The 26,127-nt window shown below is 58.3% G+C and overlaps 1 protein-coding gene across 1 annotated transcript in view; it reads right to left on the reverse strand.

Moving 5' to 3' along the window:
• CAMTA1 (calmodulin binding transcription activator 1) overlaps positions 1–26,127 on the reverse strand; it is a 481,480-nt gene that overhangs the window by 221,243 nt on the left and 234,110 nt on the right. The window contains exon 3 of the mRNA XM_029949848.1: positions 13,011–13,082. Coding sequence (XP_029805708.1) covers positions 13,011–13,082 — 72 coding nt within the window. The remainder of the gene's footprint in view (positions 1–13,010; positions 13,083–26,127) is intronic.

The raw sequence follows: 26,127 nt of genomic DNA on the forward strand, positions 1-26,127 counted from the left end.
TGGGGACTTTGCACAGGAGCTTCCTGAGCCCCATCCCCTTCCAGCAGAGAAATGGGAGAACAGAGAGAAAGATAGCGAGCCAAGACCCACGGGGGCTCACGTCTTTGGAACTGACAGTGTTTTTCCTGAGAACTTTGTCCCCAAATTAAGAAATCTTTTAGCAGTCCGGTATCGACAAGACTGTCTACTCTGGATTTCCTTCTCAGGCCTCAAGCTGACCTCACAGAGAAGCCTGAAGCCTCACGTCCTCAGAATCACCTGTCCTGCGTGACCCCGGGCTCACACCCCCTCCCCATATCATAGCCAGTTGGACTGCGTCTCTGACGAGCAATCTTCTCCCTCTTCGGGAGGGAGGACGGAGGAGGACTGGAAGGGAGGAGGGGGTGCCGTTGAAGAGCTGGTCCGTCCAGCTGTCTTTTCCCAGTGCTGATGCCTGTATGTGCAGGGCGCAGCTGGGCCCCAGCACAGCCTCGGGAAAGCAGGGGAGCGTCCGGGGAAGCCTGCCTTCGGGCTGGGGAGCCACACCCTTCATACCCACCCAACAGATTCAGACCCAGGTGCTGTAAGAACATGAATCTGAACCAAACAGACACTATGACAGGCTTTAAGTTCCCCCTCTGATCTAGAAGGCCTAAGTTTCAGTTTCCCCAAAACTATCAGGCAGTCACACATTGCCTAGAGCAGGAGAGACCACCTTGCAGTATCCAATCAGGAAAGGCCAGCTACCTCTCCCCACATTCCTTCAGGTGAGGCCTGCAGATGGGAACTTTAGATAGGACCCTGTGACCTAATGTTAAAGTTAACCCGTTAGTCGCCAAACAAGACCCTGGACTCGCTCTGTAATTGGTTAATTTCAAAACTACTCTAAATATTGTGATTGGGTCCCGCCAAAGGTAACGAACGCTCTAAACAAAATGTATGGTTAGAGTTGCTGCCAATACTGTTGTACCATTATGATTGGATCACTGCACCTGTGTCACAATTTCTTGTAACGCCCCCTTCCCAAACCCCCATATAAACCCTACTCAGCCCTTGTTCGGGGCTCTCAGCACGGATCCACTGCGCTGGCGAAGTCTGTGAGAGCGAGTTTAGGCCCCGGCGAGCCTAAGCCCGGAATAATAAAGCCCTGTGCCTTTGCATGCGTGCCTCGGTCTCCCTGGCGGTCTCTGGCCATTGAGGATACTGCGTTTTGGGCATTACAGTGCCAGGTGTGGTTCTAGGCGCCGGAGAGTCAGCGGCACACACAACCCGGTGTCCCTGCTCTTACGGAGCTCACTTCTGAGGGACGTGCGGGAGGGTGGTGGCAGAGGAGAGACCAGAAATGACTGACACGGGTGTTGTAATAAAGTGCGTGAATTGCAAGAGATTTTGCCGAGCGGAGGAAACCTGGCCCAAGAGGACGTGCTGTAGGAGCCCGTTTATATGAAGTTCATGAGCGGGAAAGACGGATCCCCGGGGACCGCCGGAGGAGTGGTGACTCGAGCTCACGGTGTGGGAGCCGGCTGGGAAGGGGCACGGGGAGTTCCTGGGGGCGATGGTCACAATCTAAAGCTCGCTGTGGGCTTGGGCTCTGCTCACGCACTGCTCACAATCCTCGACTGGGACAGTGGCATTTGTGCATTCACCTGTTTCATCGTGTGCGGATTTCACCTCGAAATAAGAGGGGAACCGTAAGTACACTGAACTCGGGCGAATGATAATGATGCTGGTGCCGACACGCTTGTGTGCCGCTGTCTGCGGCTTAGTTTGAAATGCATGAAAATAAATAAGATGGATGGAAGGACTTGGAACTGCTAAAACAACATACAATGTTAACGGTAGAATCTGGGTGGGAGGGCTAGGGTGCTTGTAAAATTCCCCCAACTTTTCTGTATATCTTAATATATACAGAATACGACGGTGGTGGTGGGAACAGAGTGGTTTTCCAGAGAGCCAGGGAAAGTTAGGTGGGGTGTCAGGAGGACCCCACTGAGGAGCTGAGTGATGGTTGAGTGGAGACCTGAATCTTAGTGTCCACCGTGGAAGGCCTCCAGGCAGCAGGAAGAGCAGGTGCAAAGGTCCTGGGGCCAGCAAGCTTGGCTCAGGTGAGGGGCAGCAAGAAGTCAGGGAGGCTGGAGAGCACTGTGGGAGAGGAGGGTAAAAGTTGGGGGTATAGGCCCTCCATGGCCTGGTAGGGGTTTGGCTGTTCCTTCAAGTGCCAGGCAGACTTACTGAACTGGTTGAAAGCATGGGCCTTGGTGAGATTTGGGATGGGAGTGGCCCTTTGCCTTCAGACCGCACATGCAGGAGCGACTCACACTGGTGCAGGAGAAAGCTGTCACTTTAACTTGGTAGCAGCAGAAGAAGGAGAGAGGGGGGATACCGCTGAGACATGTTTTCGATGGGAGGAGGGCAGTGGGGAAGGGATGGGGGTCAAGAATGGCGGCCTTGAGTCCTGAGGAGCAGGGCCATGGTGGCTGCAGTGGGGAGGTGAGCTCGAGAGGAGATCAGATGCTGCTCTGGCCGAGGGAAGGCTGAGATGCCGATTCCGCATCTGGGCAGGGCACTGAGTGGATGGCCGGACGTGAAAGCCCGGCGCTTGGCGGCGAGGTCAGGGTGCAGGTGCACATGCGGGAGTCTTTAGCGTAGAGCTGGCCCGTGAGGTCGTGAGAGTGGGTGAGAGGACTCAGGGAGGCAGTGTAGACAGAGGAGGTGGTGGAAGAGGAGGGGAGGAATCTGCAGAGAACAGGCAGTGGGGGGACGAGGGGGTGGGGTACAGGACTCCTGCAGGGACCAGGAGCATTTGCTAAGGGGGCAAATGTGCCAGCAGTTGATGGGATGATCTGATGGGGCAGATGGGGATGGGGGAGAAGCAAGAGGGCAGAGTTGCCAGAAGAGCAAGGAAAGACACATGCAGGACCTCTGAGGCCACCTGGTTCCAGAGACTTCCGATGGGCAGTTCAGCCAGGCTGTGCCTCTGGCGTTGGGCCCAAAGAGGGCCCGCGTTAGGCAAGAGCCAGCACACGGCCATCATCTCCTGGTAGCCATGTGGCCAGGAAGGTACAGTCCCCGTGAATGCTCCTCGTCACCAGGGAGACCGTGGTGTGTCTGGAGCAGGAGAGAGGAAAGTCCCGCCCAGTCTGGGAGCGGTGGTGGGGATAGCGAGAAGGCTCCTTTGGGCCTTCCCAGAGCCGTTTACGGGGAGGGGTGCAGGAGAACCGAGAAGGGAGGAGAGAGGGGCAGGGATACGTGTGCTCACCCGTGCACACCTGTGCTCACTCGTGCTCACCCGTGCACACCCGTGCTCACCTGTGCACACCCGTGCACACCCGTGCTCGCCCGTGCTCACCTGTGCTCACCCCTGAGTCTGGAGGGTGCAGTGTGGCTTGCACAGGAGGAGCTGCACCCTGAGGGCCGCGGGACCACTAACGGTGGTGAGAGCAGCTGCGGTGCCCAGGCTCGGCCCAGAGTCTGCCGCAGGCCCGAGCCGGCCAGCTTCACCAGCTGGGGTCCCGCCTGGGGCCCTGAGCCAGCACCTGACCTTCCCACATGGAGCCCGTCACAGAAGACTTCCGGTTTCCCTTTGAGTCTATCAGATGACATCTGCATTTCACTCTCGGCCCTTTGAGCGTTTTTTCAGAGGCAGGATGGAAAGTGCTTCCTTCAGGCAAATTTTGTCTTTCGCTTTGGAAACCCCCGTTTCCCCTTTGCTCCAAAGGGGATTAGGATACTGAGAACAGAGTGTCCACTGAAGATTACATGAGAAGGCTAATTAAACAGAGGCCCCACACTAGACGCATCGAGAAGGGAAATTAAGCGGCTTCTGCCTTCTGCCCGTCTCTGAAGGATGCTCCGCGGAAGGGGAGCGGGCATTGTCGGGCTCGATAAATACAGATAGTAACCAAACAGTATCGCCCATTGTTCTGCCTTTCTATTAAAAGCAGTTGCTTAGCCAAGCTGACAACACACACCATGGAGGCATAGACCCTCTTCAGACGGAAGGATTAAGAGACTGACAAGTCCTGGAGAATAAGGCTAATTAATAATTTCCATCTCCAAGGAGCGGCGGCCTCCTTCCTGCTCTGTCTTCCAGTCTGGTCCGGGCAGCTCAGTCCTCTGAGGGCTGAAGGACAGAGAAGGGTCTGCAGGACCAGCCAGGGCAGGCGCGGGCCGGTCACCGCAGGGCAGGGAGCCGAGGGGACACAGTGGCCGGGGAGCGAGCAGCCTGCTGATGGCCGGAGGGGGAAGGTTCCCTCTGACTACGCGAGTGCCAAGCTGGAGGTGGGTTCGCACACGGGGCCCGTCGCCACGCAGCGCTTTGCCACGTGAAAGGTGGTCTGGACGAGACCTCAGAGCCTCCCCCCAGCGACAGCCACACACACAATCCCCTAGAGCAAAAGGTGCCGAGCGGAGTGGTGGAGAGTGATAAACACAGAGCCACAGACGCCAAGCAGGACGTGAATACCTTTGTGGGCTTAGCTCAGTTCTCCCAGTGGCCGCAGGAGACAGGTCTCTTATGCCTATTTCACAGACAGAGGAAGGGATAAGGTTCAGGGAGTGTCATTCACTTGGCCAGAGTCCCAGCCTAGGGAAGTGCAGAGCTGAATTTAAAACCCGGGGCCCCGGGGAGGGGGTCTCTCCGCTCAGCTCAACGCCCTCCTTGTCCACAAGGTGAGGGTGGGGGGCCCCACCTCCCCCGAGGGCTCATGCTGCCCCGGGGCGGCTAGGATTTGCAAGGTGAGGGTCTAGCAGTGGGAGATCTGATTCCAGGATGCTCCCCGCTGCCCCCAGAGGAGGAGAGCAGGATGAGGGAATCTTCTGGAAAATACCCAGTGACTTTCCTCAGAGAGAATAATGGCCGCTTTGGGGGGATGGCCATATTTTTCCGGAGGCTCTAGGTGGGTACGGCGGAGGCCTCGGCGTCATAAATTGCAATCAAGCAAAGATGTCTAAGAAGGAAATAATACCGGCGCTGCTGGGCAGCCTGGCAGAGATCCTGAGATCTTAATGGAATTGAGCAATTTTTTGCATAGCACCGTAAATTCCTAGTGTCTACCTCATCTTCTCCTCACGTTATTCAAGGCACATTAATGGAGGGCGAAGTGGAAGCTGCTGGTGAGAATGGAACCGGCACAAGGAGGCGGCTCGGAAAGGATCCCTCTGATCCTGAGGTCCGTTCGGCCTTCGCTGCCTTCTCTGCACCTCGGCACCCCTCCCCTCTGCCGAAGTCCTGTGCCGCCTGCCGGTCTCTGCCTTGCTCCCCTGGAGAGAACACCCCCGGGTGGCCTGTAAGACGGGGCTTTGTTCTAGTGCCTTGACTGGCAGCCTCTCCTGTCAGGGCACCTGCTCCTGCAGCCCCCGCCCTCTCCTCCCCTCCCCTACACCACCCCTACGCCACCAACACAGCCGCTTGCTGGGAGCTCCTCCTTCCTGCCAGGCCTCCCTACAAGCATGCTTCCCTGGTGCCCTGGCCGCATTTCTACACGGGGATGACAAAGTGCCCCTGGGAGCCTCTGGGGCATGGGGTCCCTCTACGTCCAGGGGCGACTGTTCCTCTTACCGATCCTGATAATGACAATCACCATGGAGGACCCCACGGCAGCACTGAACCTGCAACCTCTGGGGGTCTGGCCCCGTCTCTCCTCCTCTCCTCTCCTGGCCCCACGTGGACATGGGGAGCGTGGGCCTCCCACATGTCCTGAGGGCTCCTCAGGCTGGGGTGCCCAGTTGGTGAGGCTGAAGCTGGTGGAGCTTGGAGCCCACACGGCCTGGTTAGTCCTGCCTGTCACTGTGCTCTGCGGCCCACGCCTGCCGCGTGTCAGGAAGGGCAGGGAGGAACGTGCCACCTCCTTCCATCTTGAGCTCGCCTCCTCCTCCAGGAAGCTTCCCCGGACCACCCAGCCCACTCTATGGCCCCTTCTCTGGATTCATCTCACTGACCAGCTTCAGGTGCCACCCACTAGGCCAGCAAGGTCCCCCGGGCATGGGAATTCAGGGTTGGGAGTGACTTGGATGCCGTGGGGCCCTTCACCTGACTCTTCACATGAGAGTCCTCTCCAAACACGTGGGGCCCGGCTACTCCCGCTCCTGTGTTGCTCCATCCCTGGCCTAAGGAGGCTGGACTCAGCCCTGTCTGCCCAGTCATTGGGGCTCCTTATTCTCCTGGGCCTTCCGTCTCTTTGTGAAAATCGGGGCGAATTCACCAGCCCTGGCTCCCTGCAAGGGCAGCGGCAAGAATCAAAAGACACTGGTCCCCGCCAAGTGCTGGGGGCCCCCTGGCGCTGGGCTGTGGCGTCTGTGAGCCGAGTGCACTGTCAAGACTCTCTGCCCCAACCCAGCCCGTACCTGGCACCTGCCACGTCCTCCACTCTGTGTGGCTGTGGGTAGGACACCAGGGCTGGGCGTGGGATGTGCCCAGGAGGCCTGGCTTCCCCAAGGCACCCTCTGCTCCCCACTAACCCAGGCCTGGGGGGACAGGGACCCTCCAGGCACCAACTTATTTCTTTTCCTTGAAGCACGTAACTCAAAATACCCTCTTTGGGGGCTCAGTCGGTTATAAGCATCTGACTCTTGACTTGGGCTCAAGTCACGATCTCAGTTTGTGTGTTCAAACCCCATGTCAGGGTCTGCACTGACACCACAAAGCCTGCTTCGGATTCTCTCTCTCTCTTTGTCTGCTCCTCCCCCTCTTCTCTCAAAATAAATCCATAAATTTTTTTAAATGCCCCCTTTGGGACAGAGTCAGCCTGGTGACAATGCCTCCGGTTGCTCTAAGCCCCACGGACAGCTCGCTTCGCGGCCAGCCCCGGGGAGAAACGCGTGGCGCGGTCCAAGGGCCCACAGACAGAGCAAGCTCCTCAGCGCTTTGTTTCCCCGCCACTTCTGTTTCACCCCAGTGAAACATAAAAACGGTTACTGAGCAGGAAGCCTCGAGTATTTTTTATGAGGCTATAATATCTTTCATTTAAGAAAAGACGAAGAAGAGAGGAGGTGGAAAGAGGGAAGGAAGGGAAAGAGGAAGGGGGAGGGAAGGAAGGAAAGAAGGAAGGAGGAAAGAAGATTCGACTTTTGCTAGACCGCCTCCTGCATCTGGGGTGCCCTGCCCTGGAATCTGGTTCCCAGAGATGCCCCCCCGCCAACTAGGATGAGCCTGAGGACTGAGGGGTGAGTGGGGATATGCTCCTGTGGCCACACGGGGCTTCCGGTCCCTCCCGCAACCTTGCTCACCTATAGGACAATCTGAGGGCCCGGGGCCTGGTCCCAGGTGGGCCTTCATTTCCAGAAAGAGTGAGTGGAGGCCAGGCGGGGGGCACTTGGGTCGCAAATTGCAAAAGAGGTGATCATGTCAAGTCTTTGGGGGGCGGGGGGCAAGGGGCGTGTATCACGAAGACAGCGCCACCACTTCCCAGATGCGTCTCCCTCTGTGTCCCGCTGCAGAGGAGGGTGGCGTGGAGGAGGGATGCCTGGCCAGCTCACACGCCGGGGGGCGCTGGCTCTGGCCCACTGCGGCCTCCTGTGCAGGAAAAAGGGGCGACATGGCCCGGGGTCAGGGGGCGGTCACCAGAGCTTTCTCAGGGGCCAACCTGGTGCTTGTGAGGGTGAGCGCTTGCCGCGTGCCGGGAGCACGTCTGCCACTGGTGCACGCACCGTGTTGCATTTACATTCATTCCCAAGGGGCTGCCCTGTGCAGTGACACTAATATTGTCCCCATTTACTGAGGAGGAAACTGAGACTCCGAGGAAGTAGGTAAACTGGCTAGAGGCGAACAGCTAACAGGTGCCTCCCTGGGTGACCCAACCTCACTATTTTAAGGGGATAAAATGCATACCATCCCAAACAGAGGGCCAATGGTGCTCACTCGCCCTCCCTGTGCCAAGTGGGTGCCCCGAAGGGCAGGCTTCTGGGCGACATGCCAGGCACGGGTGTCCCGCGGCCCTGCAGCATGCCTCCACCTGACACAGCCGTGCCCAACTTTGGTACTACAGGGTCACAGCGAGCTCCGAGGACCCTTCCTGCAGACCCCAGAGAGAGACCCACGGGGGTGCCGAGGTCCCAGTGCCGCTGCGGAGGCCTGTCCACCCACGGGAGGCTGGGGAGGCCTGGGACTCTGTACAACTCCCCGCCCCTCCCCTTGCTCTGACTAAAGAGGCCCCGAGGAAGAATGCAGGGCTCCCTCGGGCCACACCGGGGTCGAGGCCTGTATCTGGTGTAGAGGCTGAGATGGAGCTGTCCACTGAGGGGTCTCTGGCACATGAGCACCACTGCTTCCGGGGGCCCCGTGTGCGAGGCTGCAGAGCCCCGGGTCAGTGTGGGGGGGCTGCTGGCCCTGTCCCTCCTCAGCAGCTGACTTTTAAGCCCCCATCCCCCCTTCGGGCAGGAGAGACGCTCTCTGGAGGATGCAATGCCAGCTGTGGGCCCACAGCTCAGCAAAGGGATGTAAGGCTTCAGCTCGACCCCAGGCCTTACCAACGTCGGGGGGCGGAGGGGGGGGGATCGTGGTTCTCACCGGAGCTCTGCCTGAGCAAACATGGGGGTCTCCCTCCTTTCCTACAAGGCAGGGAGACATGTGGTTGAAGCCTCCCTCTGCCCCTGGGCTGGGGGCTTCAGTGGGGTCAGGGCATCCGGGGGCTAGGCCCCTACCCCCTGCCCTCCTCTGGGCTGGCTCCACGCAGGTCTCTTTGCCAAGGTACTTGGTGCAGACAGCACCCTACTTCTGGGTGGGGGAGGCCTGGCTGAGGTCAAGGGCAGGTAGGAAGCAGAGTGTGGGGGTGACAGCTGTCCTCTCTCTGCCCTAAGATCTGAGACCAGGCAGCCCCTTCATATAAGAGAGGGTGACGCTGGTACTTCGGGGAGGCAGATGGGGTTGCATGATGTGCCCTCCCCTGGCTGGGCGACCACGGGCTTCCTGAGAGCCTGGTCTTGGGGGACATGGGGCCCGTGGTGAGGGTCCGGGGCACCGTCTGGCCAGGACTCAGTGCCTGTGTGGCTGACGGTACAGTCACAGATTCTGATGCCCAAGGTTGTCAGGGCAGAGTTGTCTGGCTCCTCCATGGGCCCCAAACACCTGCCGTTCCCCAGCCCCGCAGGGCCCCCAAAGCTGCGGGGACCCCGTGTTTGCTTGGCAGTACTCACGAGCCCACGGGCCCCTGGGGGTCGGAAGGAGCTCCCTGCTGTCTCCGCCCCAGCAGCCTAAGAGCCCCTGGCACGGTGGTGACAGACACACAGGGCCACACCCCCTGCTTCACGCCAGCACAGAAAACATTCATTAAGCATTTTAGAGGACAAGGGCACAAAGAAAAACAGTCATTAGAAGCAGAAATAGTTTCCAAATGAGCCACACAGAAGCTGCTAGAAAGTCTGGCCTGAAATGGGGGCCTGTTCTCTTTGGGCGCATCGGGAGAAGGGCCCCAGAGGACGGAATGTGGGGACCCGACAGGGGTGCAGAGGGCAGCTGGGAGGCCCTGAGTCTGAGCACCAGAAAAAAATCCCGAACAGGGGAGGCTGTGGGCAGCAGGATGGGGGCGGCTCGCCTGTGGGGCAGCCCAGTGGTAGGACAGGCCACACCTGCTCCCTCCCCCACGTCCAGCAAGGCTGCAGTGACCCTGGGTCTGGCCCTGTCCCCTCTGGCTTCAGTGTCTACCTAGGAGATGCAGTGCTGAGCTCCGTGGAGCCTCAGAGCCCTGGCAGCGGTGACACATGGAAGCCCCAACGTGCAGAGGACGTGACAGCGGAGTATGCGTGCCGGCCAGCACTGGTGGCTTCTCGAGTCCCGGGACAAATCCCCCAAAGGCCCCAACTCAGCTGGGCGGATGACTTCATGGGGTGCACACCAGCCATGACGATGACCTTAGGCACTTGGGGCTTCTGTCGGCTCCACTCCCGGCGAAGCGTTTGGTTCCTCACTTGTCTCCCTGCTCACATCTTACTAAAACATTTACTGGCAATGGAGAGAGGGCAGGGTCGCTCCCTGACCTGAAAGTCAGGTCACTCGGGAACTTTAAAGTGCTGTGTCAGCTCGGGGGCCCCTCCTCTCCCTGATCCCCTGCTTCTGGAAGGGGCGCTGACCTCCTGCCCTAGGTCTGACCTCTCTCCCTCCCTGTCCTGGGGCGCAGGCCCTCTGGGCAGGGCTGAGGCCTTCTGGGCCGGCCAGCTGAGGCTCTGTGCTGAGGAGGGACAGAGGGACGCAGGTCCGTCCCTCAGGGACCTCACAGTCTGGAGGCGGAGGAAAGCCAGGCCTGCATGGGCAAAGCTCCTTGCTGCGCTAGGTGGCCTTGGGGCGAGTGGCATCAGTGTGGGATCCTGACGGCCACCCCAGAGGCCACTGGGCATGCGCTGCGGTGGGTGGGGGTGGTGGGCCCCCCGCTGGAATGAACACTCCCTTATCCAGAGAACGGCCCTCCCTCCCGGCTCCCCTCCAGCCCCCTTCCTTTCAGCGAGGCTCCCCTTGTCCCCCAGCCCCCCACACCTCACCGCTGTGAGGGGCGTGGCCACCAGGGAGCCGCCTCCTTCCTCGTCCACCGCCGGGCACCTTCACTCCCACCCAATCCTTTACCCCCATAACTGGTGTCAGAGACAGACTTGGGCCAATTTCCAACTGGGCCGGTGTCTCATGGCTTCTTTCCTATTTAATATCAGAGAGATGAAACCTGGCCACGCTGCCATTATCCTGGCGTTGTAATTAGCACCGGAGCAAATCGCCCTGAGCGGCGCCGGCTGCCGCGGTGGCTCTCCGGCTCTCGGGACTGGACGTGCACCTTGCTAATTGCTTTGGCCTTGGCTCCTTAACCTTCTCCTGCCCAGCTTGGACTGGGGACCGGGAGCCCCCACCCCTGCGTGCGTCCCTTCCCGTCACCTGCCTCCAGCCCCCAGGATGCAGCGGAGAGCGGGTGGAGGGGAAACTAGGGGGGCCCAGATCTGCCCGTAAGCACCCAGTTCCGTGACGCTGGCCTTTGGGGGGACGGGCCCGTCTGCCCTCGCCAGCTGGAAGTGACAAACCCAGGCTGATGCGAATCACCCCAGATATGTTTCCAGAACACAGTGGCCGGGACCCAAGCGCGGGGACCGGAGGGCAAGGGCTGGGAACCACGGACCCCTCCCACTTCTCACCTAAAACAAGGAGAATCTGGAGCTGAATCTGAGTGAGTGGAATCCAGTCTGGGGCGGGGGTATGAGCTCACACGCCCCTCCCGGGGCTGCCTGATGGTGTCTGATTCTAGGAAAGTATGTTTAGTGGAATCAAAGAGCCACAGCACGGGACGGAATGAGAGGAGACAGGCGAGGGCGTGGGTGCAGGCGAGCCTGGCTGGCAGGAAGCCAGCGTGCAGGGCGCTGCTCCAACAGGCCAGCGAGCAGGCCAGGAGTCGGGAGGGTGTGCCTGAGAGGTGTTGGATGCGCCATGAAACCGAAAAGGAAAAAAAAAATGCCAAAACAGGCCCCGGGGCATTTAGATGCCCAGGAAGGAGTTTCCGGGGCCACAGGCTGCTCAGGGTGAAAATATCTCTGGGCAGCCAGAGCCTGAGCCTGGGCCACAAGGTCATGGTCCAGCTGCACCAGATCCCTGCTCTCGAGGTGGGTGTCTCACACTCCGCTCCTCCGCCAGGTAGAAGAGAAAACCTTTTGCATTAACAAGATGAGAAGTATCATCCTGAGACCCCGCTGGAGGCCCCTTTCACAAGGAAGCCAGGCCGAGCAATTAGAAACCCCTGGTGCCACCAGCCCAGCCCCCCAGCTAGAGGAACCCAGAAACTGACAACAGGGCAAGATGTCAGGGAAGCCGTGTCTTTGCAAATCAGCACATCCTTGGACAGTCTCACGCGCCATTTGCTAATGAACTTGCTGAACTGCAGACAATTATTTCTGAAACGGAGGGAGAAGGGCAAGGGCTTGCAGGCAGGGGCTGGGCAGAGCCGACAGACCGAGAGCCTCGGCATCCACACTAAGATGGCTCTGGGCCCCCACACACTGCCCAGGCCACCTTCCCTGGGACCGGCGGCCCCTCTGTGCTCTGGCTTGTGAGGCCCTCTGCTCTCTGAACACACACCATGGTGTTGGGGGCTTGCTTCCCAATCTGCCAGACCCCTCCCGACCCCACGTCCCCAGCCAGGGAGCTCCTCCGGCTGCTGGGGCCAGGGGGTGGCTCACTTGAACCCCTGTGGATGCAGCGGGTAGAACCACAGTGGGAAAGATCAGAGGCAGCAATGCCTGGGTAGAGGCAGTTGGAAGAAATTGGGGAGGTGGGGCCTGCAGAGAGCGGCTGCAGATCAGGGACAAGTTTACAAAGGACCCAGGTCCATCCCGACTGATAGATCCCTCGGGCCTTCCCACCCACACGGCGGCGCCCTCTGCCGGGGAGGATGACGGCCCCTGACCACCAACAGGCAAGAGGCGGGGTGGCCGAGGCCCTGAGCCAGGCCTGACTCTGCAGGCTGTGCATAGGCACCACGGACCCAGAGCGGGGAGCCAGGTCGCCCTTATGGAGGAAGTGTGACTGGGGGGCTCCTCTGCCCCTTTCTCTGTCCCCCCGCACGGCAGACATCACAAATCAATTCTGGGCTCCTTCCTGCTGAGCCCCTGTACTCCCAACAACCATTCCAATCAATCCAGCCGCCGCTGGCATGCCTCCGAGAGCCGATTCTCCACGAGTGCCAACCACTAACCAACCCACAAGAGAATATGAATGCCCAGCTTTCAGCCAACGGGCATTTTGCAGTCGGGCAGGGTGCTCAGCCTGCTTTCCGTCCTCACCAAGAGGAAACTGAGCCACCCTGGAAGCACCTGGTGGGGCTTTATTCTCATGGGGCAGGAAGAAGCTCCCCACCCTCCACCATGCCTCTCTCCTTCCTGGCACCAGACAGAGCATCAGGCTGGCCACACACACCTGGCCTCAGCACCACACGCCGACGCCCCCGGGAGAGCTCGCCAGGCGCCCCGGCCCTAGGCCGCCGCATGCGGGACCCTGCGCCCACGCAGCCCCCTCCGCAGACCTTCCCCAGCACCGGAGACGCAAGAAGAAACCAGTCCCAGCCACCTACCTGAAGGAGCCAGTAGCACCTCCGGTGGAAGGTGGGGATGATGGAGGAATGGACATAGCAGCCGTACAAGCACTAGGGAGAGAGGAAAAACGAGAATTCAGTTGGAAAGAGGGAAGGAAGGGAGAGAGACGGCGCAACAGGAAAGGAAGGAGAAAGGCCTGCGCCCCTGGGAGGCCGAGGGCCGGGCCCGAGGTCCGAGTCGTGTGTAGGAGGGACAGTGGGGGAGGAGCGGGCAAACTGGGATGGACAGCTGGGGTGCCTTCCCTTTTGGGGGCCCTGGAGGCACCTGGGAACCCAGAAGAGCTGGGGGCAGGGGGAATGTACATTTGGGTATATTTCACCCATAATTTTAGGGGCTGGGGTTTACCCTGAAGTTCATTCTCAGATCCCCGTGGTGTGTGGGGAGGGGCTGAACGTGTGTGGGATTGATTCAAACACACACACACACACACACACACACACACACACACACACTCCAGACCTTCCCTGCTCAAGGGCATCACACCGGGTGGGCGGGGCAGCCCTGGCTGGCAGGACCTCTGAGGCTGGGGATGAGGTGGGGGCAGCACTCCTAGGACTGACCTCCAGAAACCGGGAGGCCCCTCGTGCACAGCCCACTTGCTGGCTTTCATTCAGCCTGTTCATTCACATTTGTGTTTGTTCTAAGGTTAAGCCTGCATCTGTTGCAGTTGGATTTGGTCTTGCAGAATCAGGTGGGTGTGCTGGGGGTGGGCGGTGAGGAGGGACTCTTGCCCCCAGGTGGGTGGAGCCGCCCAGTGACAGGGGACAGCCAGGGCCAGCGTGCTGTGCTTCCAGGAGCTGCCTGGGCACACGGCACGGGGCACCATGGGGACGGGCTTGCGGGCAGAGGTGGAGAGTGGGGCCTGGCGAGGAGCACAGTCCTCCAGGGTCCCCTCCGAACCCAACTCTGAGATCTCAGGGGACCAGGCTTTTGCCTTTTCTTTTGTAGCCTCCGATTCCAAACCAGAACTCTCTCTTTCCCTCTCCTGCCGCGTTTCCCTGACTTCCCAAAGCCCACGCTCCAAAATCAGCAGGGCAGAAAGAGAAGGGACGCCAGAGCCTCAGACCCATGGTAGTCGCTCATCCAAACCGCAGCCACAGTCCCTCCCCTGCCCCCCGCAGGGACACTGCAGTGACAACTGGCCAGCAGCTCTCTCTGCATTTACAGCCTCTACCGGGTAGATTTTTATACGCCCCCAAAAGACCAAGTGCAACGTGGTTCTACCAGGAATCCGTTTGAGCCCTGTCTGATTAGCAGAGTTGAAAGAGAAATCAGTTTGGACTACGGGACTCTGGCTGTAAGAAAATCAGATTTCCAATATGTTAGAACTTTTAGAGATTGCCGTCAGCTGGGACCAAACCCTGTATAAACCAACCAAACAAAGCGGAAATTAATTTAAACGATTCCCTTGCACTCCTAGCCCACGAAATGTAGTTATTATTAAGAAGGCAATATACTTTCCTGACTTCTCTGTTTTTTAATACGCTGTTTCTTTTTTGAACTTTTATTTTTGACAACTCACCCCTTCTCACCGAGAGACACCTGTTTGGACCTTGCCTGTGGGCGTGCGCTCGCCACAAACGAGCAGCCCATCCTGCAACTTTCCTCAGCTCTTGTGCTCCGGCATTTGCATATTCTCGTGGGCAGTTTCATTACTTTTGCTCACGTAATGAGCCAAATGGAGAGAGACATAAATTGTTGCAAGGAGAACTCTCGGAACTCTCAGAAACAAAAGCTGCACATCTGCTTTTTCTCCCTGTTCGTGCCTCTGGAGGGTTTGCAGTCTTTCCCCTCTGCACCTGTCTCCTTCTCTTTCCATTGCTTTTTCTTGAACTTGAAATGAATGGGGTTGGTTTCCGCCTCCATCCCCCTCCCCCAAGTTCACTGCTGATCTGGGTGGGCTGGGCCACAGCGTCTTTGAACTGCACACACAAGGAGTCCCTGGGAATTTGCCCAACACCTACGTGTGTCCCTTCTGAGAGTCCACAGGGAGGAGGAAGCGCACCCCCCTCTCCCCCGAGCCTCCCCGAGACCCATGGGCCACCTCGCCTACCCAGAACTGCCCAGAACCATCCAATAAATAGGATGATGTTCAAAAAGAAAAATCGCCACGTCGACATCAAGGCTCATGCATTTTAATCAGAGGAACCCTGGGGCCTCACTCAGAACCTAGTTACTCTATTTTTAGATATTACTCTAACCACCCTGGTGATCTGATGTCTCTGGTCTCCACAGATGAGAGGCATCATCAATGAAGGCTGGAGAGAGGGAGAGTGGACCCCTGACGAGAGCAAATCATGTCAAGTAGCATCAAGGGAGGAAGGGAAGTCCCCCCCCAGAGAACCCCAAGGTCTCAAGGAGCCTGAGGGCATGGACCCCGTCCCCGTGTTGGCTTGCTCAGCACACCTGGTCACTCCCATGGGTCACTGCCCATCTGTGCTCCCAGGACTGGGAGCCCCACTGTGAGGCAGGGAGTCGCGGACCCTCTCAATGAAGGTGGCCAACAAGGGTCCCTCCAGTCTCCACAGCCCGGTACGGGGTACAGGACCTGAAGACAGGAAATGTATCAGTTTTGCTCATGGTATTCCGAACGCTTAGGTCTTTAAACTATGTACTAGAGGGGCGCCTGGGTGGCTTAGTTGGTTGAATGTCTGACTTTGGCTCAGGTCATGATCTCACAGTTCATGGGTTCAGTCCCCGCGTCAGGCTCTGAGCTGTCAGCACAGAGCCTGGAGTCTGCTTTGGATTCTGTGTCTCCCTCTCTCTCTGCCCCTCCCCTGCTCACATTCTGTTCTCTCTGTCTCTCAAAAATGAATATATATTAAAAGAAATAAAAATAAAATAAACTATGTACTAGAAAACCATCCTGGAAAATGTCTCCACATTTAATGCTTCAAGAGGCTCAGCCTGAGTTTCAGGGAAATCTGACTCACACTGAGTTGACTGTCTCTGGGGGAGCGAGGCTTCCTGTAATCCACCCTTGGTGAGCTGGAGTCAGCCAAGAGGGGCTTCTGGAGAGACGGGTCCTGCTTGGGGTGTGGAGGCTGCTGGGAGGGCCCTTGTCCTCCAAGGCTGTGAGCTGGGCACCCTCCTCCCCCTGTCTCCTGGGTGGCTATATGCCCCAGCAGGGTGCCCAGGACATTCCCCAGGACAGTGGGAGCGGGCATCAGAGGGGCTGGTGGGGGGGAGTGGGGGATGGATCACCGTCCCAGAAGCAGGCAAAGCAGGTGGGGACACGAGTGAGGCAGAGGCTGGCTTGAGGAGCCCTAGGACCCTGGGCACTCGTCCGAGCATGATGAGGGCCCAGGTCGGGGAGACAAAGTAGGTCAGGTCCCAACAAGCCATGGGGGCCACAGCTAGGAGCTTAACTTTGCCCTCAATGTCACAGCCAGATCTGCCTTTCAGAAGCTCGCCGTGGGCCAGGGTGGCCAGAAAAGACAGCAGAGGAGGTGAGGGCCCCGGGCCAGCCCAGTGAGTCGGGAGCCGCCCTGGCCCTGGATGGTGGCAGCTGTGCAGGTGTGGAGAAGTGGCCATGCTTGCCAGGGGTGAGGATGATGCCCGTGCACCTGTGCAGACCAGTGGGGGGGGGGCAAGGGGTCCCACCCACTGGGACAGAAAACCCTGGGGGCGCAGCAGCCTGGTGCGGGAGTGGCTGGTTTCAGATTTCTACTGGGTGAGTTTGAGGAGCTCATAAGACAAGCAAGTAGAGACACGGAATGCACAGAATGGGGCTCAGTCTGGGCTGGAAAGCGCAATCTGGGTGCAGGGACAGTGAGGGAAGGCAGCCCTCAGGCTGGCTTCCTGCCTGCAGGTGGTGGAGCAGGGGGGTGTGAACTTGATAACACTCAGCACAGGACCAGCCTGCCTCACTACGTGCTCCAGGCCCCGCCCTCTCCCCTTCCGTTCTCGCCCCCGAGCCGGGATCCCGCAACGTCCTCTGGGCGCCTCTGTCACCGCGCCATCGCCTTGCAGCTCTTCGTCCATTTCTAGCCCCTATGACAACGTCCTCGCCGCGCCAACTGGGGATTAACTGCACGTTATTGGACGAGGCAGTGAATCACATCCATTCTTTTACTAATCAAAAACGCAGTCAAGTTCGCCTGTGATGATCTGTGTTTGACCACCTCCTGGTGCTTTTTGATCAGGCTGGGGGCTCTCCTGGGGGCCCCGTGGCTTGAGGTTTTCGCCTGGGGACCGTGATGTGGCTGGGGGGAGAGTCATTTCCCAGCGCCGGGGGATGCAGCTGTGTGTGCGTGTGCATGCGTGTAAGCATAAGGTGCACATGCACACAGGTGTGGGGTGTGTGTGGGGGAAAGTGTACTGGGGTCCCTGGTTTATGTGGTTGTGCAAAGAAAGAAAAAGAGAAAGCAACTAGCTATTTCTAGGAAATTCGGAAGAACCTCGCCCCTAGTGAGAATCAACTTGCAAAATCGTGATACTTGCAGAATTAAGGCCTGACAGCTGAGCAGGGAAGAATTTTTTCTTAAATACTCAAAATTGCTTTTATGACACTATGGGGCTTCCCCCCCCTTTTTAAATAAAAAGGAAACATAAATTTACAGGGAAACTGATAGTAAACAGGAGCTCCCTTCAATTCAAAATAAACGCTTTCTACAAAGAGGGGGCACCTTGGCTGCAAATCTCCTCCAGTGGATTCTTCCCCAACAGACTCAGCCACGGGGGGTCCCCACCTGCCAGACCGTCTGCCGGGGCTCATTGGGTGAAAGAGGGGGACACGTCTGTGTGACGAGCATCTCTGTGTGCTTCTTTCTGTCCAGCTCTCAACGGCTTCAAGTGACCAGCTGATTCTCCACCTCTCTGTCTCTCCACCCCTACTTTTCTTATCTCTTTCTCCTTCTCCCTTCCTCCCTCTTTCCCTTCTTCTGTCTCCTTCCCCCACTTTCCTTCCCTTCCCTGCTCCCCCACAAAAAAGCCCAGCCCTCTGTCTCCCCCTCTCATCTGGGGCTCTAAAACATGGCTGGCAAGCTGTCCCAGGGCAGACCTTGCCCTCGTGTGGTCCCACTGCCGGTGCAGACCCCACGTAGCTCGAGCCCCTCCAGAGCCTTCCTCTCCCGGGAAGCTCTTCTGGACCTGGCCAGGGGACGCCGTCCCTGGAAAGGGACGCCATTAGGGTGAGGATTCGGCCTCCGGTGGGCTATACACCGCCACTATCATGTGGGCTTTGCACGTCTACACTCCTGCCTCCTGTATCACAGGGCCTGGCACTTTCCGTAAAGGGCCAGAGAGTAACTACTCTCAGGCCGTGGGTCAGATCATCGCTGTTACAACTGCTCAACCCTGACTTTATAGGGCAGAAGTAGCTTTGGACGGGGGCGCCTGGATGGCTCAGTCGGTTGAGCATCTGACTTCAGCTCAGGTCATGATCTCACGCTGTATGAGTTTGTGCCCCGCATCGGGCTCAGAGCCTGGAGCTGCTTCCGATCCTGTGTCTCCCTCTCTCTCTGCCCCTCCCCCACTCATGCTCTGTTTCTCCCTGTCTCAATAATAAATAAAAACATTAAAAAAATTTTTTAAAAAGAAGTAGCTTTGGGAAATAGGTAAACAAACGGGTGTGGCTGCTTCTGAACACAGCCTTATTTTTGGAGACTGCCATTTGAACTGGGCAGAATTCCACATGTCATGAACATTCTTCTTCTTTTGATTTTCCCTCAACCATTCAAAAATGTAAAAACCGTCTGCGCGCAGGCTGAACAAAACTAGGTGGTGGGCCGCGACCAGCCTGTGGGCCGTGGTTGGCCCACAGTCCTGGTGAGTCAAGTGCCTCCCCCGTGCTCGGTGTACAGGGGACCCAGGGGATGGGGAAGGCGCCAGGGTCCCCTCCGTTCTCCCGGAGGAGGTGGTGTGATGCCCTCTCTGTGGATCTGGGAGCTGGGGCTCAGAGAGGCCAGCATCTTGCCCAAGGTCACAGGACGTGTTCACGCTGGAATCTGAACTCCGAGAATTCACCCCCAGCTCACGGGCAGAGGTCTCATCCTGTTGGGAAGAACGTGAATTGTATGGTCCTTTGTAAAACTCCCCACAGTGCTTTCCACGGAGCAGGCGCTCGGGAAACGGTGCTTGGCTTCCACGTGGTGTGAGTGTGTCAGCAGGGCAGAGAGGCAGCAGCACAGGCCCGGACGTGCGGGAGACAGTCTCCTCGCTTAGCAAATACGCACGGCACAGGACAGTGCTGACTGGCTCCCAGCTCCCATCACTGTCTGTGGAAGCTTTCACGGGACTCCGAGGTCTTTCGGATCAGACTTAACTTTGAGTGTTTGTTTTCCGGGCCTGAGTACATTGTGCATCACCCTCAATGTCTCTTGCGAGATTAGCCAGCACTCAGGCACGGGACTCGGACCAGAGGGCTTCTCGGCCTGGAGTAGGTACTCAGGGAAAACATGGCTTCTTCTACCGGCCAGGCGCCTCCTTTGTTCACTGAGCAGCATTCAGTGCTGTTAGGTACAGAAGTAGCAAGTGCAGCACTGGGAAGGCAGAGGTGCTTTGGCCCTTTCCTTCCGAGGAGCAAACCGCCTCCATGGCCTTGGCCACCAGTGGACTGCTCTCTGGAGTGAACATCTCATCCTGTTTGCTGGGGCCACCTCCCACAAGAGGCAGGGAAGTCCTCAAGGCCAAGGTTTGCCATTGACCTCCATGTCTGGGAAACTGTAAGCCCGGCGACCTACTCCCTGGATTGCTGGGAGGCAGAGGGGAACTCGGACCCACCCGTCTGACCGTGCCCGGCGGGCCAGCCCCCAGCAGCGTCACTCAGGCGTCCAGGCCAACGGCCGAGGGTCAGGCTTTCTGCAGGGCCTGCCTGCAGCAATGACAAAGGGGCGAAGTCCCAGGCTGCTACCAGAACTGTCCTCACCGCGGGATTTGGTTCATATTAATCTAAGATTAGACCAAATGATTCAATTCGCATGCTGCCTGCAGAAGCACCGGCCTCACAACTTGTTAAATAGTGAATTGCTTTAAAATTAGTTTGAGCTAAATGGATTGCAGTCTGATTTGGCCTCCGAGTTGGGTGACAGGAGCGATCTGGAATATTAGATCATCATTGACCGGGCCTCCGTCCTGGCCTGTCTCCTGAGACCATCAGCACCGGCCTCTCCCAGACTTGCCACCACAGGGGGCTGAGGCTAGAGTGAAGGGGGCCAGCCTGGGCCTGCGCTTTCTTGGGGGGCCCCTCTGGGCAGGGAGGGGCAGGCTCCCAAAGATTCGTTCTCCAGGAGGCACCCTCCCCGAGACTGGCTACCTCCTGGCCTGGTGTCCTGATGGCCTGGTCTTCCAGGGCATTAAATCGGTCTTTCTGTCGATTAGTCAGGTGTCTCCCCCGTGCTTGGTGCTACAGGGGACCCAGGGGATGGGGAAGATGCCAGGGTCCCCTCCGTTCTCCTGGGAGAGGGTGGTGTGATGCCCTCTCTGTACATCTGGGGAGCTGGGTCTCAGAGAGGCCAGCATCTTGCCCAAGGTCACAGGACATGTTCAAGCTGGAATCTGAACTCTGGGAATTCACCCCCAGCTTACGGGCACAAGTTGCGGTGCACATGCCAAAGGGACTCTGGGGACCAGGCGGCCTGGCTTGGCTGTGGAGGTCAGGTCCCCAGAGCTGGAGGAAGCGAGGGCAGAGAGGAAGGGATGGGGCAGCAAGCTAGGAAGGTTGGCAGCTCTCTGCCCTGTCCCCACAGACGGGCCATGTACAAGGGACAGAGCCAGAGTGGGGCAGAGCCCGGCAGGCCTGGGACATAAGTGTGGCCCACCCCGTCGCCCCGCAGACAGTTCTGTGCATCCCCAGATCCAGGGAACCTGGGGGAGGGGTGTGCAGGGGTAGCGGCCACTTGAGCAAGCAGAGAGAGCCAAAGAGACCGTCCAGGAGGGGATTCTGGGGGAGAAAAGAGGAGCCGCCGGGTGCTCCCGGGAGACCCTCAGCGCCCCTGGGTCTGGGTGAGGAGTGGGGAGAAATGCTAAGAGGGCCACGGGTGGATCAGGAGAGGGGCCCTCATGCTGGAGGCCCCCCAACATCTCCATAGAAAATTCTAGACCATCTTTATAGCACATGGGTCTTTTAGGTATCTGGAAAAAGGCCTCGGAGGGGAACTTCACCACCAGCCTTTTCCAGGGACCGGGGAGGTGATGTTCTGCCCCAGGGCCACTGCCGGACATCAGGCCCTGCCGGCTGTGCCCTCACGCTGGCTTCCCTGTGTCCCGCCTGCCTCCACTCACCTGGGCTGCCCCCCCCCCGCCCCCAGCCAGGGGACAGCGTCTGCAGGACCGCACATCGGAGCAGAGCCGCTGCAGCCTAACCGAGACATGAGTGAGGAGGGCAATAAAGATTAAATGAATTTTTAGATAAAAAGGCATAAAAATCATGTTTAAAGACATAAATAAAATCCCTGGAGCTTCAGTTTTATTGTTTTTGGGGGGTTCCAGGATTAATAAATTAGCGGGTATAAAATGGAGTCATAGCTAAAAATTGATAATGAGGTAAATTTAGATTTAGGGAAGGAGGGGACCCGAGACCTGGCTCTCTGGCAGAGAAGGTGGGGCGGAGTGTGGGCGGCGGTCATCCTGGCGGGCCTGTGGGCCCTGCTCGGGGTTCTGTGACTGAGCAGGGGGCCTCCTGCTGGAGGCCTGGTCCAGGTCGCCCATGCCTGACCACTTCCCCACCCTTGGGACCCTCAGCCAAGTGGGTGTGGGCTCCTGCCCATCCCCTGCCCTCACCAAACAGCTGGGGGGAACCAGGCCTCCGGGGCTTCTCCACATCTCGGAAATCCCTTGGGGCATTTGGTCCCCTGGGGCCCTTGGAGGGTGTTCACCCACCCTGCCCCTCCTCACTGGGTGTGCCGGCTGGGAACCTATCCTGTTTCCTGCTGTCTCTCCTGTCCTCGTCTCTCCATCTCTGTCTCTCTATGTACATATACACGTCCCCTGACTCAGCTCTACCCACATTCAAGTTCTTGTTCTTTGAGTCTATTTCAGTATATCTGGGCTGTTTTCTATTTCAAATACTTCCTGAAAGTACCCGACATAAATAATAAATAAATAAAGTGAAAATTCCTCTCTCTCATCAAAGTGCATTGCTGAGACCAGCTTCTTGGTGCCCTGCCAAGTGGCTGGGACTGATCTCGAAAGTGGTTTAGAGGGATCACGGCCTCCCCCCTCCTTCCCCCCCGCAACAGCCGCTCAGCCTTCCGAGGTCCGAGCGCCCCGGGGCACGTGTGTACGGGGCTCTCCTGATGCGGAAAGGGGGCCCCCACAAGGGACTGTTGGTCTGGTCCTCGCCTTCCAGGTGGCCTGCTGAGGCTGACACGTTTCAGGAAGGCACATTTTAGCCAAAGTGACTGCTCTGTCCTCCATGGGCGGCACGGAGCCTCCGTAGGGGGCCAGCGGCTGTGTCTTTTGGGGCTGAGGGTTTCCAGCGTATGTCCCAGGGAGCTGGCCCTTGTCCTTACTCATGACCCATCCCTTGGTCCCTGTTCCCAGAAGGTGCAGGGACTTGGTAGATGTGGAAACACCAGGACTTGGGATCCTAAAGACCCCAGAGGCCACTGTAGGTGGCATGGAGGACAGAGGGCTGCCCAGAAATGAGCCCCTGACCTAACGCCTGCCCCGCTCGGCCCTCTTGGGCCGGAGTGCCTGGCATTTCTGCTGTGATTATTGCTCAGCTCCAGGGCCTGCCGGAGCCCAGCTCTCAGGGCCGCCCCTCCCGGCACCCGGGATGCCACCCAGGTACCCACGGTGCTCGGCAAGCACATGGCTGCAGGCGGCACGGGAGTCCGGGGAAGGGATTCGTGCTTCAAACAGGCAACGGGGTTTTGTTTATGAAGAAGGTGGAGGGAAATGCCAGGACCCGGGTCTGTGGCCGTGTTAATGTGAGGCTGGGCTCCCTGCCAACACATTAAGTGGAATCGAATTCCTGAAACCAGCTTTAATCAGCAGATTTTTAAGGTTAGAATTACTCTCTCCTCTCGAAGCCTTGCCAAGGTTAATTTGGGCCTGAGCATGCAGAATTAATGGGCTGGACAGAGGGAATCGGACTTTTCCGGATTTTTTCTCAAGTTCACAAAAACATCGCCACAAAGAAAAAGGGCAGCAGGGAAGACTCCTTTGTTGAAGGGAGCGTCCCTGGCATCAGGGGGTTGATCTGGGGGCCTGTGTCAGAAACGCACCCAAATGGGGTCACGCCACCGGCCGGCTCCAGCCAAAGAGCTCTCTCTTTGGCTGGAGCCGGCCGGTGGCAAGTCTGGTTGTCATGGGAACCTCGGGGGTGCACTAAGCAGGGTCTGAATCTGTTCCTTAGGAACCTTTGGAACCTTCAGGAAGTACTGAGTCTGCCCCTTCCCCTAGAAACAAATGTCCTAAAAACACGTGGGGACGTCCTACCTTACCAGGCCCTGCTCTGGGTGCCTCCAGGGGCCCGAGCACATCAGATGCCCCCATGAGCCTGCTGACACTTAGCAGTGGCAGGAGCCTAAGGTGCCCGGGGCCCTGAGCTCCGATGCTTCCATCTGTAGAATGGGGATAATAAGAATGATGGTAATGGGAGTGAGGATTGAACGAAATGCCACACAGGGAGGTACTGGTGGTCTGCAGGAGGAAGGGCTGGCACTCAGAGGCCTCCGAGACCTTGGACGAGAGTCCTCTCTTCCTTTGAATGTAGGGCGTGAGGGAGCTGGCCCCGGGGGAGAGCAGGGGAGGCAGGAATGTCCCCGAGGAGCCGGGCCCTCCGACGGAGCGATTATGCCCAGGCCCGGGCACCTCTAGAGGAGGACTGAGTGGGGGGCAGAGCCCCTCCCTGCCCTTCCTGGTCTGGCCCTGCGGCCAGCGTGCAGGCACTGGAGCCAGGGCTGAGGTGGAAACTCACAGGCACCTTAAAGGACTCAGGACTGGGAAGGTGCATGTGGGTGGTGGGGGGGGGCGGGGACGGGGCGGGGGGCTGGTGTCCTTGAACCTCAGTGTCCTCACCAGCAGAAGGCGGGTAGCTGATGACCCAGATCTTGCAGGTTTGTTAGATCAAAGGAAGATGAAATGGCCGCATGTTCTCTATGACCAGAGTACAGGAGGCCTTCCAGAAACACATTCTTCCTCAGTTTCCCCAGATACAGCCTGCTCCCAGAATAGGAGGATGGTGCCCCCCGCCCCACACCCCTTCTCCACCATGGATCCCAACCCCTTTCCGCCCCTGTGGTCAGTTCCCACTCCCTCTCCTGCTCCCCAATATGGCGGTGCCCCCTCCAACCTCAGTCCCCTAAATGCGGGGGAGGCTCTGCTTCTTCGGAGCCTGGAAGCCTATTCAAGAATCTCTTTTGAACCTTTGGAGAAGCTGTTGGCCCATCCCTCAGAAAGTTAAATACGGAATTACCATATGACCTCGCAACTCCCCGAGAATGGGAACCAGCCCCTCAAAGGGGCTCATGCACCCCTGCACGCTCCGCTCTTCACGAAAGAAGAAGCGGCCCACGCGGCCGTGGACGGCTGGATGGGTAAACAGAATGCACCACAGACGCACAATGGGACATTGTTTGTGCCAGAAGAAGGAATGAGGCGCCGACACACACTCTGTGCGCACGAACCTTGAAAACACTCCGTGGAGTGAAAGGAGCCAGACCCGAAACGCCACATATTGTGTGATTCCTGTGTATGAAATACCCAGAGTAGGCGAACGCACGGAGTCAGAAGGCAGATTTCCCCGGGGCGGGGGGAGCAGACCGAGGTCTCCTTTGTTGGGGGCCGGAAGCTTTGGGAAGGAGATAAAGGTGGTGATGGGTGCACAACCTTGTGAATGTTCCAGACACCGCTCAACTATTCACTCTGAAAGGGTTGGTTTTATGTTAATATGAACTTCACCTCAATTAAAAACAACACGAAACAAAACTGGCCCAGGCACAGACAAGGGAGAGGGGGCCCCACTGGACCCAGCCCCTGGAGAAGCTGCCTCGGGTTCAGGGACTCGAAGGGACCCCGGAGACAGACGCCCACCTGCACGCCCACCTATCCAGCCGGGGAACACTTGCTGCACACCATCACGCAGTAAGCCCTTTCTTTTTTTAAATTTTTAACATTTTTTAATTTATTATTGAGAGACAGAGCATGAGCATGGGAGGGGCAGAGAGAGGGGGAGACAGAGTCTGAAGCAGGCTCCAGGTTCCAAGCTGTCAGCACAGAGCCCGACGCGGGGCTCAGACCCACAAACCGTGAGATCAGGACCTGAGCCGAAGTCCAACACTCAACCGACTGAGCCCCGCAGGCGCCCCACAGAAAGCCCTTTCAAGGTGCTGGGGCTTCGGCGAGGAGCCAGATGAAGCTGGCCCTGGCCTCTGGGGCTCACTTCTCAGGGCAGGGCAGGCCCGCCCTCCTTGCCCGGCTTCCTGCCTAGTGTCCCTGCTGTCTAACCTCAGCCCTTCAGAGGAGCTGCCCTCCTCTTGGCAAGCCCGCTCTGAGGGTCTCATCTCAGTGAGCCTGTCCGCTCCCCATGGGCACATCTGCTGACACCCCCCCTTCCACCCCAGGTCTGCACAAGGCCCCGCACAGAGGACGTCCTGGGGAATGGCATGGTGTTGGTGCCCAACGCTGAAGAAGGCAGGACTGCCAAGGGTGGCGGCCGGAAGGGCCATCTAGGTGGGCTGGCGATGAGTCGCGAGGCTAGAGCTTCATGGGCAGAGGCTCTGCCCGGGCCTTGCAAGGAGCCTACACTGAGGAGGAAGAGAGGAAAGAGGGCCTCCCTCCCCAGTGAAACGCTTCTCAAGGAGCTTTGGACCCATGTTCCTCTATGTCTCCCCGATCCTGGCACTGAATGCTCTGGAAAGGCTGGCTGGGCCAAAGGAGGAGAGTCTGTGCAGGAGAGACGGAGACCAAGCGTCCAGCAGGGAGAGAGCTTACTGGTCTCTGCATCTCCACAGCAGGCTCCCCCCTCAGCAGAGCCGAGGTAGTTGAGGGTGCCCGCGAGTGCAGGCAGGAAAGGAAGTCCCGTGCAGGGTGTGGGCCAGAGCCCGAGCCACACGTGGCCATCTAGGCAATTACAGTGCTTTGCATGCTGAGATCGGAAGTTCTGGAAGCCCACTTTCCCAAACCCACCCCTGTAGGTCCTGAGACGTG

Source organism: Suricata suricatta, chromosome 8 (assembly GCF_006229205.1).
Source record: "Suricata suricatta isolate VVHF042 chromosome 8, meerkat_22Aug2017_6uvM2_HiC, whole genome shotgun sequence".
Classification (NCBI taxonomy): domain Eukaryota; kingdom Metazoa; phylum Chordata; class Mammalia; order Carnivora; family Herpestidae; genus Suricata; species Suricata suricatta.